This window comes from Taeniopygia guttata, chromosome 1A (genome assembly GCF_048771995.1).
Source record: "Taeniopygia guttata chromosome 1A, bTaeGut7.mat, whole genome shotgun sequence".
NCBI lineage: Eukaryota > Metazoa > Chordata > Aves > Passeriformes > Estrildidae > Taeniopygia > Taeniopygia guttata.
In genome coordinates, this window is record NC_133025.1 from 48,319,421 (window position 1) to 48,337,534 (window position 18,114).

The following is an 18,114-nucleotide window of genomic DNA, read 5'->3' on the forward strand; positions in this document are numbered from 1 at the left end:
AAACGTAAGTGACCTGAAGGTCAGGTCTATCACTCTGTGGTAGAGCACCACTATGAGAGAAATGCGTAGAGCAACTCAGTCACAAAATACCCTCTTCCCCTCAAATGAGGCTGGACAGGTAAGACCCTAACGGGGCACTCTCAACAGAACTCAGTGGAAGAACAAAACAGAGGTTTTAACTAGATAAAATTCCAAATGAAGAACAGTTCAAAACCAGAAATATGAATCAGCTTTTAGAAATTCAATCTTTGTAATAAGTTACCTGTTCACATTTAAATCAAAGGTGTAAAATTATCTAGTGAAACAAAACGCATGAAAAATACTTAAATGATGACAGAACCCAGGCATTACAAACAATTTCCAAAACACTATTTCAAGAGTAAAAGGCATGTCTGTTATCCTCTTAACTTGCACAAAACCAAGCACATAGAAAACAAAAAACTATCCAAGAACACAAAACTCCTTACAATTCCTTCCCCTCCAAACTGCTAACACTTCCTTTCAGGGTAGACTTTCACAGGCATTTTTACATCTGTACTGTAAAAGTAGGATTCACGCCCTCCTTTGACAGGCAAGATCAACTCCTTTAAAAAAAAAATCCTCTCCCTAGTATGGGGATACTAGCTTTCCAAATGATGAGTATAAACTGGACCTGAAAAACAATTCAAATTTTTTTTTTTTTTTTAATGACCACCTGAGTTTCAATTTCAGTCAGGCTTAGTTTCTCCACACAGCCTAACATGCAACTGGCACAGAGACAGCATCCAGACAGAACTGCTTCTTCACAACTTGGCGACTGCTAACATCAGGACAGAAAACTACAGGATGGAAGTATGAAATTTTGACAGAACGATTTTATGAACAGAAATAATTTACAGAGACATTTGGGATTTCAAGTCCTAAAAGTAACATGCACAACTAGAGAAGGTCAGAAGTACATAGATAACGAGAAAAGCAAGTGTTCCACTCTATTGCTAGTCAATATTTTGGGAAGAGAGGAAGAAAACTTCAGTAACTCGACAGGATAACAGAACAAAGCAAAAACAACCCATTTCACTTTCCAAATTGACTAGCTCCTTGGAGCTCGTCTTTCCTGTTAGAAGAGCATAAAATCCTCCCTCCCAATTACTTAACATTACAGGTAATCTAAGCTATTTCATACAAACCATCGCACAAAACAGGTCCATCTCACTGAGAACTCTCTGAAGCAACCCTCCCATCACCTAAAGGGGCTGCCTTTGGCAAGCTGACATGATGAAGTTGACCAATTATAACCAAAGCATCTTGCCTGATTTTTTTTCCTCCTACTGAAGGAGAGCTTTTGGATAATGTGCATTTTTGCAGCAATGAAGGAAACCTACAGAAGTTATTACACCAACTCCCACTTTAACAGCAACATGCTACTAAATTTATCCACTTTAAAAATGGCTTTTAAAAACAACTGCTTATGGTCTTCTGTTTCATCTACTTTTTGAAGATTTGTAGGTGGGAAAACCCAAAAGCAGATGGGTGGGGAAATAAAACGGTCAGACACTACTGTTGTCAGACTTTGCTAACTCTACTGTATGAAGTGAAACACAGGCTCCCTGCCAACAACCAAACCAATTGAAGACATTCCAGAATGTCAGCCTCCATTTCAGACTGTTCTCTCTCATCCAACAGTTTCAACTCCTTTATGAGGAATATACCCACTATACTTAACACAAAATGTCTCAAGATCGTTTTATCAGCAATTAAAGAACCATAAGTATTTTTAACCATTCTGGGACTATGAAATAAGAAACAGAAGTTATTGTGTATTTGGTCTGAATAGTCTCAAAAGCATAAAGTGTTCTTAATTTACATGTATGGAACTTTTGGAATTTAAGTAAGGAATGGAGACAATTTAATTTTAGACTAAAATGGTCAAAAGCTTGATTTTATGTCCTTTCTTTACTTTTAGATAAATTAGTTTATTATAGTGCATAACTCTACTTTAGCTCTGATAAGTAAGGATGAAGTTGCATTTCATCCAAACACTCAATACATCAATTTTTGACCTCTGAAAACAGCTTTCTGAAGATTTTTTTCTTTTTTTCACAGCCAAGGAATAATGAATGACGAGTTGTATAATTCCAATGCAAGAACACTTCAAGCAGCTACATATTTCTTACCACTGTAAGCTGCATGTAAGTTTTCTACTGTAGTAATCAAGCTTTGCATCAATTTTCCTATCAGGCTAAAATATCTGAAATGACCAGACCACAGAATCAACCCATTACTTAACAAATATATATATATATATATACATACATATACATACATATATATACATATATATACATCCACATACATATATATATATATATACACATACACCCACACACACCTTCCCAACAGTTAGCACACTGAGCTTAAGCAAGCAACTAAGACCAAAGAATTTCATAATTAATGTTCACAACACACAAAAGTAATTTCACTTAATATATTAAAGCATGATAAAAACATTAATACACAGCATAATTTTTACGTATGCTTCAAATACATTTATAGACTGTTATTTATCATTCCAAGTCCTCCAAGTGGATTGATTTTAGGCATTCAGAGATAGATTTAGGTAGTGCAAAGCACCTTAAAGAAATCTCTCCCCCTCAGTAGCCAAGAAACAAAAAATACCCACTTAACTAAAACACTGAAGTATTTTCTAGGCTTTTGATCAAAACATTAAAAAAATGGAGAATACTTTAAGTGGCTCCTATTCTAAGCTGGCTAATTGTGCATGACAAAAATTAAATTGAAGACATCCTTTTATCCTTAGTAAAGCCAGTAGGTCTTCTCTCATCTTTTCGGTGACTTATGACAACAACTTTCTTCCAACCTCCTGGATTACAAAAGCACATTTATTTCCCACTCAGTATTCAAAATATATTTTTTTTTAGCTTTCTGGTTTACTCTCCAATAGACAAAGCCACTACAAATTTTAAAACTAGAACTGAATCACACTAACAGTCTTAAGAATCCAACATCGTCTTCAGGCATCTACACAAGCCCTCATTCTCCACCATTAACTTGAATACCCAGCACACATAGCAAGTAGAGCAGTCAGTTCATACCTGGGTGTAGCTCTCAGCATCTGCTACAGCACAAACACTTGGCTGATCTCAGATACCAAATACTTGCCTTAAATGTAATACAGAAAAAATCACCACAGCACCTAAAAAGTCCTGATGGATTCCCATCACACTCACAATACCAGCATCACATTAGACAGAAAAATACAGTTGCAGAGAAAGCATAAAACAGAATAAAATACAACCAAGTTACTTTGTAATGGATAATCTGTACTGTCAAAAGATTTCTAAAATAGGCTTTTTAATCTAGTCATAGTCTTGCCTGTTGTGCAAGATTCAATTTTTGCTTCCTACGACCATCTCAAATTCCACTTTAGTAGCACATAATCTATTTATTCCATCATACAGGATTCTTAAAGAAAAAATCCTATAGAATCCACAGTGCAGAGGATTAATTTTGTAAAACAAAGTCAACAATGAGGAAAAGTAATGAAGTTTAGCTTGTCTTACCTTGTTCATGGCTCCAGGCTGTGGCCCTCTTAGTCCAGCCTGCCCTCCCATCTGTGGAGTGCCTTGTTGCAGTGTCTCAGCCAACAAGTTCCCAGTGCCCATTCCTGGGTTTGGGTACGGCATATTGGGTCGCCCTCTGCCTGCTCCAATTGAACCGTTCATGACTTGCCCCTGCATCATCCCCTGTCCATTGCCTGCTGCCAACATCCCAGGATTCATGCCAGCATTCATCCCTGTGTTCATTCCCATGCCAGGCTGGTTAACTGGGCTGTTCACTGTTGGCATCATTGCTGCTGTGGATTGAGCAGAAGGACCCTGGTTTGGTCCACTTGCACCCATCGCCATATTGGGAGAAGTCAACCCAGCCTGTGTCATGGGGCTTTTCACCATGCTATTTAACATTCCCATTCCAGGACTATTTTGTTGGGTTTGACTGGTCATGCCTTGGCCAGGGCCACCAACCCCCATATTGAGATTTGGGGAGCTACCAGCCCGTAGAAGTTCAGACAGCTGCTTGTGTTTAGAGGCAGCATCTTGTGCCAGGCCAAGGCTGGTCTGCAGCTGATTAATATCACCACCATTAGTGAGTCCAAGTTCTGTGGAGCTGATCAGTTCATCTGGCAAGTCATGTTCCAGATCAAAGAGTGATCCAAAATCTGAAAAACAAAACAGATTGCGTATGAGCTCAGAGCAATTAATAGCATCATGAAGTTTCTACTTCTTAATTTCCAGCAAAACTTAACTTTTTGTATTCAAGCAAAATTCCTTTATCAGTTGTTATTGAAAACTATCTAATTTGTCAGGATAAAAGGGTTTCTAAACTTTACGGGGTCTAAACTAGAAAAAAACATTCTCCTTTAGCTTTCTACAATTTGTGTTGAAAGATCATTGGGTATCTCGGCCTATGATCACTCAACTTGAGAACTTTGACAAAGGAGAAGTGAAAAATACATACTGAAATCTCTCACAGTTAGCCAATGGAATCAAAGAGCGATTGCAAAAAAGAATTAGCAGGTTGATGGGAACACACTGTCTTTAAAACTTTTGCTAAACTATTGCTTTTGGAACATTAAATAATTAATACAGCAATACAAATGAAAATGTTTATTACTTATTAAATAATGAATAGGTGTTTGGTTATAGGGTTTTATTTTGAATTGGGTTTTCTGGCATTTGGTTTGGTTGGTTGTTTTGGTTTCTTTTTTGGGCAGCTGTTTGGTTTTTTTATTCTTCCACATGCAGTCATTATCAACATTGAATTGCCAAGTTTCATTGAACTTCATTGGACAGACAATATCTTCCCACAACAAATACTGTGAGAAAACAAAGTAACCCTGCAGGGTGCTTGCCACTAAGCTGTGAAAAACACTACGATGAAAACACAAATTCCCATCTCAAGAGTACACGCAAAGCAATCCCCAAGGTAACTAAGTGGCAAAAGATTGCTACTTGGAAGATACAGATACAAGAATATTACACAGTACCCAAAACCAACTTGATCAAGAGAAAAAGTTCTTATGTCTGCATTAGTATGCATACCTTGGTCTATATAACCTGTGGTAGTTAAACCAAAAGTAACTTGGAAAGCTTATGGTTTCTGACATGTGTTAATGACAACTTCTCTCTCCAAGTGAGAGAGGAGCTGGTGTGTTGTTCTCACCAACAGTGAGTGTCTGGTGAGGAATGCAAAGCTCAAATGCAACCTTGGCTGCAGTGATCAAAAAAGGTGGCGCTCAAGATGCAAACAGTCCAAATATAAGTGGGAAAAGACTACAGTCAAACAGCAAGTAAGTCAGAAAAGCTCATCAGCATTATCAATCTTTTTAAAATGTTTCACATGATACTATACCCAAATTGCCAAACACCTGGAATAACAGAGTTTCTACAACTTACAAGTGATATCACAGATAAGATTATGACTTTAGAATTCTGAAAATATCATATGAGATTGGCAAGAATGCAGGTACATCACAACAGGGATTTTAACACTCCTTTTATACACTCTACATGGGTACAAACCACCAGAGACAGAAAATTTCCATTAAAGAACTTTAAAACTATTAAAATAAGGTAGCCCGTTCTTCATTATCATACATTTTGTGCTAGAAGTTATGCTTTGCAAGACACATTAAGGACTGATCATCCATTTGCATGACTGGTATTTTTGAAGATTCAAAAGTGAAGGAACAATCAGAAGAATAAATCTTTGTCCAACTTCTCTTTCATCTAAAATTATGAACTTAATGTTGTGTGTCAGTAGATTCATCTAAAAAGACACCACACACACCCCCATCCCCACAAAAAACCCAAAACAAAAAACTGAAACCAAAACCAACTTACAATGCTCAGCATTGAGCTTAAGAATTACATTTCAATGAACATGGGAAGAGTTAGTGGAAGAGACCCTAAAATTAGAGACCAAGGAAATGGAAAATGCCATTTAAAAAAATGACTGACAGCTTCAATCAGCTTCCATTGGCACCTTAAGAAGCCTGTTAGGACATGTTTAACAGGCAACTGTTGAAACATTATATCCTGAAAACACCCTACTAATAACCTGACAAAGAACCCACAAGTGAGGAAGGAGTAAAAGATACAATCAGGAAGTCACAAGTTCGGCTATTGTCCTCAACGATGAACAAAAAAAAGTGAAAACAAATAAGTGACTTGATAAAACATGACCCAGCACAAAGCCTGTACCTACAACATAACCGTCATGGCAGCCCAGACATCTCCCATCAGCATGCACACAGTCCAAAGGCCATGTTTTTGACTGTTTCTAGTTGGGCAAAGAATTTCTGCTCTTGAACAAACACAACTCCCAGTACAGAGCAAGTCCCACACCAAAAATCCTCATTTCACCTTTCTTGTGTTCAGACCATTGCATATAAAGCCCTTCACAAAACCAACTGGAAAGTGACTCGTAAATGTTTGAATATGAAAAACTAATTTGTTTTTCAAACCATCATATAGTATTTTCTCAGGAAGACCCATACAGATGATTTCAGATGTAACACCACAAAGGGGCAGTGCAATTCTTGTTTTTAGAGACAAAGATTTTATCATCTTGACTCACAAGAAAATATTAATCTGCTTCTCCGAAGACCTCATTTGCTTAAATTCTCCCTCCTCATAAATGAGGAGATAATTCCAGCTTTAAGGTCTACTACCCATTACTAACTGGAGCATCCAGGTACAAGCTATCTGAGCTCCTTGGCCTGATTGTTCTGTGACATCAGTGAACAGGAAGAAAATGTCATAAAAACTGTAAGTGGCATTAATTCTTTTTATTAATACCTTAAAACACAACATAGCACTAGCTACATTAACAAAACCCATACCCAACCTGAATGGCTGTGAAATAATCCTAATTGGATTCATTCTTTACATCAAAACATCTAAGATATTCAATATAAAACTTCCACATAAAACTAACTTGCTAGGATTTTTAATCCTAGAAAATATACTAGAGACAATTAATTGTAAAATAATATTGTCAACTATTAGCCAGAATTGTAAGTAGTAACTACTAAGAATGCAATATTCTGGTATGAGTTTGCTCTTTTTAGAAGTCTTCTTTAGCAGGTACATAAGATATAAAAACTGGTCTGGTCTGGTCAGCTATGAAAATTACATTTTTAGTCAACTGCTGAGAGGCAAAAATTTTCTAATACAGGACTGAAACAGAATCTCAAATTACTATAAAGATGAATAGGACCTTGTGTATATATAACAGTTGCAATCCATTTCAGTCTTCTACATAGAACTGGTGCCCTAAAGGCCACTGTAGAGAGTTCTATCTATGACCAAGCCGAAAACTGTCAAGGCTGGGCCAGGCAGCTCACAAACCATGTGAAAACAAGATCATATATACTCACACAAGAGACAAAGGCATAGCTTAAGACAATGGTGAGAAGCATCCAGAGAGCTGATTGACTTTCCAGTACACTGAGCTCACTGCTACTCTTGCAATATGTTTCATTAAGGATATGCACAAAGATTTCTCACTAACAAAATCAAGCTGGTGGGAAGGCAGAGAAGGAAAATTAGTCCTGAAAAGGTTTGTCCACCTGATTCATCATCTCTAGAGATCCCAACACAGAAAAACTTGGATGTAACAGAACTGACAGTATCTGGCCTAAAGCCCAAAACCTTCCATTAATACACTGGTAGGAAGTGGCAGTGGTGGACCTAAATCCTGACTCAACCTGATCTCAGTAGAGCAGCACAGAGTGAATCCCCATCATGCTGTTTACGGTATTATTAGTGGATTTCTTTCTACGGGCAACAAGAACAAATAGACTGCTGCTGCCACCCAAGATGCAAAGAAAAAAAAAAATCTCAAAAGAACATCTAAGTAGTAGATCTGAAAGTCTTAATCTGTGATCATCTCAACATGCGAAGGCATATCATAAGTTCCTTTTAGGAACTGTACCACTACTGAAAACTTATAAAGTCTTTAGAGGGAAAAAAAAAAAAAATCCCAACAACTTAACCTGGCTACATTAGATCTGTAGTGAGAAAATCAGAACAGATAGTAGGAGCAGGTCCATTTCTACCAGTAGCAGTTCAGTTAGACTGGATTAAGTAGTAGTATGAACTGTGCCCTAAACTGAGAGAAGGCAACTTCAAAAATCAGTGTACTAACCTGCATTGCATACTATGGACTGTCTTCTTGGTTTTGTATTCTACTTCTAAAAGTCTGCCTTTGACAATGTCTAATCTGCAAGATGCAAGGAAACTGCCAGCCTGGGGCGAAAAGCCACCTGGCACCAAAATGGACTTTAAACTAATACACATGCAGAGTGAGCAATCAAAATCCTTAAATCAATAAGACTTCAATGTCTTATCAAGTGATCAATTTTCAAATTAGCTACAAAGTATTTATTTCAAGCTAGTTTTACTGCAAGAGCACCTGGTAGCACAAGTGACACATCAGCTCTCAAAGCAGGCAAAGCACCAATTTATGACAGTGTTTATAAAACAGGGAAAATATATCAATACTAACTACTTAGCAAGGAAATCAGCATGTGTTCTGGTGGGACATATGAGCTTCTTTTACATGCTTTCTAGCCGACAGTCAGGATCCCATTATTTTCTCATTTCTGGATTAAGACAACAAACCTTTACTTATGGGAGGATGGATTGCAGGAGAATAGAGATAGTGCTGAAGGCAATCTTACCCCTGAGGAGTTGCAGCTGTACTAATTACCAAAGAGTAGGAACAGCCTTGCTTTTAATAGGTCACAGCTGTGTCCAATAAGGATGGGTGTTATAAAAGAGTGGGTTAGGTAGTTGAGAGAGAGTTGGCGTCAGTCTGCACTCTGCTGTGAGAGTAATAGTCAGGCAGTTGTGCTAGGGACAGTAAGGGTTAGCATGTGCTGCTAGGGACAGAAAGGGTCAGGAAGAAGTCAGACAGATTTGTGGAAGAAAGAGAAAATGAGTCAGCGTTGGGAGGAGCTGCCCACGAGAACTCACAGAGAGAAGGTATGAAATTCCTACAGTAAGATAAACTAACGGTGACAGTCAGTTCCCATCCACCATCAGTTGGTGCCAAGCACTGACACCAACAATTGGTGGCCCATATGGGGATGAGTTCTGACATTTATTCACCTTTCAGAATAAAATAGGAACTTCTGTTTATATGGAAACTATCTGGTCCTAGCAAATATGCTGCAGTGAACAATACTGTTTTTTAGGAACATCCCCATGTGCTACAAAATAGCAATACTTTATTCTCCCAGGTACTAACCCTCGGAATCGAGACATAGGAGCATTCAGTCTTGAGAAGATTGGTACAAGCTGAAGGAGAAGCACATGTGATCAGCAATGCATCAAGAACCCTGAATGGCAGATAGGTCAGACAGCTACTGACTCCTGAGCCTATCCCTGTCAGAGCAGCAAAGAGGTAAGAAACTCAACAATTCCTGTTCCTGTTTCCCATTTACTATATTCTGAACACAGACACACCAACTTCAAAAGCTGCTGAACAGTCACCTTTTTACACAAATGTTTCTGAAACCCAGCAACCTCTTAATGGGTCAACTTATATCACAGTCATTGGGTTCAAAATGAAACAGACAATGCTTAATACAGGACACTGAATACAAAGCATGCATGTGACAGGGTTGACAGGAACCACAGATCATGTTGGACCATATGGAAAACACAACACCTTTGCTGTGCTTTCAGACAAAGAATAATAAGGTGCTGAGGTCAGTATCTTCCCTGCATGGGGATACAAAAGCTACCCACAACTGAAGAGGGCCTACATGTAACAGACCAAGTACCCCGAAGATCCCACCAGTATTCTAGAGAAATAAGCCACAGCGGCTTGCAGTCAAACACCAGCATTACAGGCCCTAAAACACACTGTCTGAAATTACATTAAAAAAAAAAAAAAAAAGACCAAAACAAGCAGAAATCAAAATATAAAACCAAAAAAGGCAGGACAAGAAAAGGAGAAACAATCTCATTGGATAATCCACAACTATCCATGAAAATGCAGAAGCAAAAGCAAAGGTGAAGCACAGTCTTGAAACAAAGTGCTAATAGTCATCAATTCCCAAGGCCTCTACAGTGACAGAAAATTAAGCTACACGAGTCCAGGCAGTTTTATCAGGGAAGAAGGAAAAAACCCAAACAAAAGCCCACATGCCTAAGGACAAAGGCATGCACCAACCTGGTAGGAATTTTGCTATACTGCACTTTGGATATCAAACCATCAAATCTATTAAAAGAGGGGGCTTTTCATGTAGATACTCTATGAAGCCACAATTGCCCAATGGTACCACAAGTTCTGCCAAAATGTTCTAACTTAAACAGTAGAATTAATTTAAATTCATCTACTAAATTGATTTGAAATGAAGGGGCAAAACATCCATGTCAGCCTAAGATACTAAGGTCTAGAGTAATCATTGCAGCTACTGCTTCCAAAATCCTTGGACAGCACTCCCAGTATATCCCTAATGGAGGGTGATTGCTTGCTCAGCAGCAACTGAGAACTCATGTTCTGTATTGTGCTATTTGAGTAACTGTCTTCAGCATTAGACCTTGATATTAGTTCTGTTCCCGGTAAGAAACTGGGAAAGCACTGACACCTTCCTTCCCTGCCAATCCAGAAAAGACTTGAATCTCTTCACTACATCAAGAAACTCTGTAATTTGAGGTAAGGCTGTAAATAATACAAACAGAAAACATATTTTAAAACTTTATTCAAAACAACTGGAAGACAACAAACACAAAGGTTCAAAACATCTTAGCACACTATGTAGCACAAAATTTCTGGCACAGATTTTTTTTTTTTAAATGAAACTTATTGATCAAAGTCCAATTCACTATGTAGAATGCACACGATTCCGCTATTAGTTGTAACAACCAGGCTAAGTGTAAATATTTTACAAGTATGAACAACAACAAAAAAAAAATCGTTCTAAATCAGCAACAGCATATCATTCAACATCTACTGAAGTCCTAAAATTAGGACCTCACTCTCTCCATTTTTTAAGCTATCCTAATCCCTATTCAAACACTGGTGTCAAACACATCAACTTTTGCTTACAGAAAATAGTCTTAGTTTTGTGAAGTCTCAGTAACCTGCAAATTTAAGTCATACTTTTCCCAAACTAATATCAACCAAAATGTCTATTTTAGTAGATTCTAATTGATGCATGGTTTTTGCAGCTTCAGAAAAAAAATTGTATTTGTAACAAACTTTCCAGTTTCATATTGAAAGTTCTTCCAAAAAATAGCATTTAGAGATACAGATGATAGTAGGAGTTAACCACAGAAAACCATAGTGAAAATGAAATGGTTATGAGTCTGGAATACAGAATCGTAACTGTTCTAGGGAAACAGAAGTTGAGTAATCATATGGAAAAGACTGGGGTCAAAAATCAGGAATAGGGTATGTTTAAAGATTTAATATTATTTAAGGAGGCATTTCAGAGACATTTTTATTTATATACCTGTTTATTTATGCTTTTATACAATGCACTAGTGTTGCCATCACTGATAACCCACATAAGATGAAGTTTTGACATTTTAATTCCAAAATGCTGAAGTCACACCATTAATAATTTCCTTGTAAACATGCTGCTATTTGCATAATTTCATTGGGCTACCTTTAACTTGAGTCAAAAGTCTCTAAATTAGTATTACTATTCCAAATGGCATCTGTGTATGCACACAGGTCTAGAAAGTTAGAGAAGCTGGTGGACAAAAACTGGGTACATGCAGATAGGATGGGAACACCTTTATGTGCACAGAACACACTGATTCATTTTAGAAGCAATTACAAATCAGTTTCAAGAAAAGAGTAAAGTTCATTTCATTGTCAAGTTAACAACGACTATGAAATGATGCAATCTGCATATACAATTACCAAAAAGTCAAGGCACTTTTCTGAGTTCATTCAGCATTAGTCCAGAGTAAAAGAAAAAGCAATGCTGAATTTATGCACAAAAAATATACAAGTGAACAAAATAACATAAGTCAGCAGATCAGACTTCATTATCTTAAACCAGTAATACTCCAGATTTCCTGGAATTACACTCAATAACATGTAAAAAGCAGTTTAGTTTCAGCAAAATTTGAACTGAGCAAGCCATATATCAGCATTTTTCTGGACTTTTACTTTTTATTAGGATTCCAAAAATGAAAAAAAAAACTGAAAATTCACATCTTTTCATCCATTAAAAAAGTAGGAGTATGTTACAGTCTCTCTCAAAACAAGAGAAATTGTCTGTTCAGTGGTATTTGGAAGTCCTACAAAAAGGAAATAGCAAATCCTGATTCTGCAAGCAGAGAGCATTCAAAACTCCTATCCTTAGATCTCTTACAGGAATACAACTAAAGATGCAGTTCAGAGTTGTTTCACACCATCAAATGGGAAAGAGCTAAATCTTTATCTGCCCCATCTCACAATGACCACTAATAGAAAATTACCTGTTCTTCAAGGTTCTGAACCTAACTTGCACTTCTTAATAAAAATCTCAGACTGGTCTCCAATTTGACATGCTTGATGTCAGGTTTGTTGACAGGAACAGCATCAAGCGAACAAGAAGTTACTGCAGTTTGAGTCCCTAGAATTCAACACTCCTCCTTCTAATTTTCTTCAAAAATATTTGGAAAAAATAAATGCTTGAAGGAGAACATTGCACATCGAATTTTTAAGAGAACTTGAAATACATTCATATGCCAGTCCATTTAAAGAAAACTTGTTGCTATTTAGGAAGAGAATGATAGGTTGTCAGATACTGTTCACAGGGAGGATCTTTTCCCTAGTTGGCGTTCTACTTAGAGTTCTACAAATTCAAGGCAGCCACAAAAGTTTTTTTATCAGGCACACCACCATATGCAGAGACAGATGTATTTTACTTCAGCCTGCTGCTACAGTTTAAGTAGACCAAAAAAAACCCACCAAAATCTGTGGAGACAGGTGTGCATTGTTTAGTTGTCGGTGAAATTTACACAGGAAAATTACTCAATTTGTCAAATAATAAATCTAAGTGATTTTTGGACAAACCCTCTCCAAAGGACGACAAAATCAAGTGATGAGAAAGGGTAAAGTAGTAACATTACACAGTTGTAACAATCACTGAAAGGCTGCTCCTGCTAAGCAGCTAAGCAAGACACTGAAGTGACACACTGGAGATAACCAAATAGCCTACAGAGAACGTGCAAGAAATATACACTAAGTCACACAAAATTGAAATTTAATAATAAAGTGGTTTGCTCCAAGTTATAAAGATACAAAAAAACAGAACTCCTACAGCAGAAGTTCAGCATTTAGCCCCACTACCTTATTAGAACCATACCCCCCAAAAACATATACTAAAACCTAGAGTCTGATAGACCCCTCCCAGATAATTGGTCTTCTACAAATGCCCGAGTGATCTATAATCTGAACTCAAGGCAAGCCCTGCTCTAGGACTGTGAGGAACAAGATGGAAAAATTAGTTTGTTTTTTTTTAAATCTAGGATTTAAATTCCCAAATCTTTTCCCAAACAAAGGTTTTTCCCTGCGATATTAAACTTGTGAATTTAGTTCTGAGTTGCAATTGTAAACCGGTTTTCCAGTCTGTAAGTGCTCAACCCTCAGTTTTACACTGTAGTATGTATGGTACTCCTGTAGGAATTTTTTTTTTTTTTTAATTTGGTAGTTTTCTAACACTGCTCAGAAAAAGTACCTATGTCAGAGATAGAGTCTACACGGTAAAAGACACAAAGAATAGATACAGCAATTTGGAAACCTACAAGGTTCAAAAGTCTGCATGATTTTCTTAAAAAAAAAATCACTAAGCACTATATGAATGATTGGTTTACTTTTTAAAGAAGTCTCACAGACTTAAATTTTCTTAATATGTATTCCTAATACAGTTACTTTGAGAGCCTGTTTGGCTACACAGCAATGACACTCATTTTTGCCACACAAGCATCCACCACTGGAATACTTGACTTACAGTATATTCCATCCATCAAATTACACTATAAGGCAAAACCAGCAAGAAATATGGCTCTTAACAAGAAGCATGAAAACATTTGGCCGTAAGTTAAAATGTAGCTAATCATTTGGTCTTTAACATTAGCTAGAAAACAGAGTGATGAAAAGTTGTTGATTTTAAATGTAGTATATACAAACACTAGCAAAAACCACACAGCTCTCAGAAAAGAGAATTGAAAAGAGCAGTGGGGTAAGATTAATACAACTAATTTCAAGAAAAGAAACATCCTGATCCATTCAGAACAAATGAAAGACGAGTATCAGTCAACACTGCAGTAGTCCAGAAGAGAAGTTTCATTACAGGTCTTAGACCTTTGATGTGAGGGAGAGTAAAATTTAAAAGGTCAGAAACAGTTCCTGACAAAAAGGAACATCCAGACTTTACAAAAGATGGGTACTTCAAGGGAGATTGAAGATGTGCTGTCGCACAGAAAAACGTGACTTTTGGATATAGTAAACTGAAGGATGTTAAGGCACATACTACAAAATACATTCCCTGATCTCTGATATAACACAGATGCCAACTAATTGTAGAAAACTGACTTCCAGTGTCCCAGCAAACCTGAAACAGTAAGTATTTAAAATCTTATTTTCAGATCTAACAGCCTAAATACATGATACTATACAAACACACTGCAGCAGGAGGTGTACTCCATTTTTATTCCGTGAAGAAACACAGTGGTTTTGAACCCAGAGCCCAAAACTTTCCCAGTTCACAGAAAACAGCTTATTTCTAAACAGGAGGAGGAGTGCATGTGTGGGGGGGATGGGGAGGGGTGTGTAAAGTACGATAAAACTCTCCTGCCCCGAGTGAATCACATAGAAATCTGTACATAGGAATTTCAGCATACCTGCATTACTGCAGGTAAAGTTGAGGGATCCACAAATAAAAAGATACCTCTCAACCCCCCTGACTACCCCCCCAAATACCAAAACAAGTGGTTTAAAGCATCCAGTTAAAAATCTATTTTTACGAACAACTTTCATTCATTTTACTCCAAGAGGTAATTCCACAGGATGCGCTCCAGTTATTCAGTTATAGTGGGGGGGACTAATATGAACCAGTTTGCTACCATAATGTTTAACGAAGTCTTGCTAGAGTAGGTGCAACATATCTAAAATGTTGCTACCAGTTAAGAAAGGCAAGCAAAGGTGCTACATTGGCAATGTATTCAGTATCCTCTTCTGTCAATGTAACTGTGCTGGTATTGAAGTGTAACAAAGTCACTGCTGTCACTAAAAGATGACCCCGCCGTAGAGTTGTCATGGCCCTCGGAAAACTTAAGGTCTTACAAGATACAGAGATCATTACCATTCTTCTTTGCAACAAATTTAACAATTAAATAGAGAAAGGGGAGAAAAAACATTGTAGAAAAACCTATGTAGTTCAAGGGAATCCCACACACTCCCGCCTCTGAAAGTATTCTGGAGCTACACAACATTAAAGAAAAAGTGAGACCATTCAAAAATTCTAATATATTAGAGGACACTGAAAGTACCAAGACTTTCTAAACTACTTCAGAATGTTTATTACAAGATGTGCTACAAATGTTTCAATTTGCCTCCTTAAGGCTGAACTGGAATTAATAAAGCAACTTAAAAGCACACTAACACACTATGTTCCATGGCAAAGCAAATTCTGAGCAGGGAACACATGAACCATCCGTAACTTTTAAGACAGAAGAAGATGCAGCACTGCAACAAAAGTGGGAAATGCAGCTGTATTAGGACAATCTCTGCTTATTTCTTTTTAGAAAAAAGCCACCAATATTAGAGTTTAGTACAGTCCAGGCCCAGAATATGAGTATCATCCAGGTCTACAGTGAAAACATGAGTTAGAGATTCCTCTTGGTCTTCAATATAAATATACGTAACATCTGCAACTTTGGGAATAACGTTAATAGGAGTCAGTTATCATTTTTACATATCTAACAAACTAAAACTGTTCAGAACATTTTAGAAAGAAACTAATCAAAAATTTAACAGCAAAAACAGCACTATGCACAGCTGCTGCAATAAGTTTCATCAACAGTGCAAGTGTCCTGCCTTTCTCCTTCCTTCTGATAGTGCTAAGAATTGAACAGTTTTAAAAAGAGTGCTTGAGTAAGTACATAACTACCATGTTACTTATTTCCTATAATTAACCGAGGAGTGGGGACAATACAAGATTCTATAAGTGGAATTTACTTCATGACAGCTGCTTACACTATTTCAAAGCAAATTTAACTAGCAGAGAGGTTAAAAAATTTTAAATTTCAAAGTAGTTTCCCACAACAGAAGCAGGACAAAAACTGCAGTCTCAAGCAGCAAATGAGAAAAATACAACCATATAACCCTCAAAATACATTCACTGGTTCATAGGTTGGATTTTATTCACAGAAATAGATATTATATGTCATGTTAAAAAAACACAGAAAGTAAAACTGTCCCATAATTGCTTGGCAATTAAAAAAAAAAAAAAAAAAAAAAAAAAGCCACAAGATTAAGAAATCTTTAATAGGTCTTATATAGCACACATGAAGTGTTTGCACCACTATAAACCTTAGCATTGCTATCAGGTGATGACAGTCCCAATCACTTTGGGAAAAATTTAAACTGTCTGAAACATACTGAAACTGTCCAATGCCTAGTGTTTCACAAAAAATGTAAAAAGTTCATTTATATACTATAAAAAGCTGTCCAGTAAATTAACAACTAAAGACTAAGTATTCTGTGAGAGTCTACATCTGTTAAACTGAAATACATACACAAATTAGCCAACCTTTATTTGCTCACAAATGTCTGAACTTAGATGTGTGTTCATTTGACTCAAACTATGCCTTTAACTTTCATATTTTTAAAGTATCAGAACTTTTACCACAAAATATTTTTATTTCACCTCTCTAAACAGAGCCAAATAGCCACTATCAAGACAACTTTAAAACGGTTACTATTGAATTAAACACTGTTTTCCAAATCTAGCAAAAAAACAGCCAACAACTAGTTCTCGCTTAAGAGTAGTTTCTCCAACTCTCTTCTACTCTCTTACTAGAGACCCGTTAATGTTAGGAATAGTCATGTCCTCCAATTACAACATAATATTGGCTGCATTTAATATGCACTAAAAGTCACACACAAACTTTTCAAAACTAATACAGCATTCACCGAGAATAGAATAGGCAAAATCAAAATTTTGGAGATGATCCCAAGTAGAACCACATCCACTGCTCAAAGACCTGCTATTAAAATCTCTTGTTAATTGTCAAAGAACTTTTCAGAAAAAACAAAACAAAGACCCCCAAAACCAACAACAAGAAAACAACTCTTCCCTTTTCTTGCCAGTTGTTAACTGCATTGAACAAGAGCACGGGTGCCTTCAGAAATGCCACCACTCACTAGACTGGCAGGAGGAGGTCTCCTCCATGTCCCATAGGTTAACAGTTTCTAATGTGATCTAATGGGAACTAATGTGAGTCCAAAGAAACTCCAGGTAACAGAGTATTCTCATAGCAAAATGACACCAAATACTCACCTGCTTTGCAAGAAACATTAAAAAACAGCCCTTTGTTACTTCTACCCCCCTCCCAGTACAACCAGTTCATATTGCTGGGGACTGGGTCACCTAAAATTTCCATGTCCTAGCTTGCCTTCCCAGCATCACCAAAGACCTTGGCAGGACTGCAGAGAAGCCCCTTTTCTCTTCACAGCTCTTAAGTCTACAGGGGAATTTCAGACATTTTGGTCTTGCAGCAAAGAAACAGGAGATGCAAGATTAACTACACTCCATATTGATTCTTAAGGCAAATAAGGTGAAATAAAATTTCATCTCTAAGAAGATAAGAGTCTCAATAAACCTTATGCCACAAGCATGGCATCTGAATTTTGGTTTTAGCTGTTTTTCCTAAAGCCGATGGTCTATTTGAATCAGAAAGCAGTATTTTGATACACTTCTACAGGAAGAAGAACGGAGGATTGTAAGAAGTAAATCACATAAGCAGACTGCATATAAGAAAAAACAGCAAGATAAATAAATCTCTCGTTTTTAAACAAGCTCTAGAAGAACCCCGTATA

General features: G+C 37.0%; 1 protein-coding gene across 1 annotated transcript in view; it reads right to left on the bottom strand.

Annotated features, from left to right (window-relative positions):
* Nucleotides 1–18,114, bottom strand: part of EP300 (E1A binding protein p300) — a 61,039-nt gene that overhangs the window by 42,069 nt on the left and 856 nt on the right. The window contains exon 2 of the mRNA XM_004175906.6: nucleotides 3,561–4,216. Coding sequence (XP_004175954.5) covers nucleotides 3,561–4,216 — 656 coding nt within the window. The remainder of the gene's footprint in view (nucleotides 1–3,560; nucleotides 4,217–18,114) is intronic.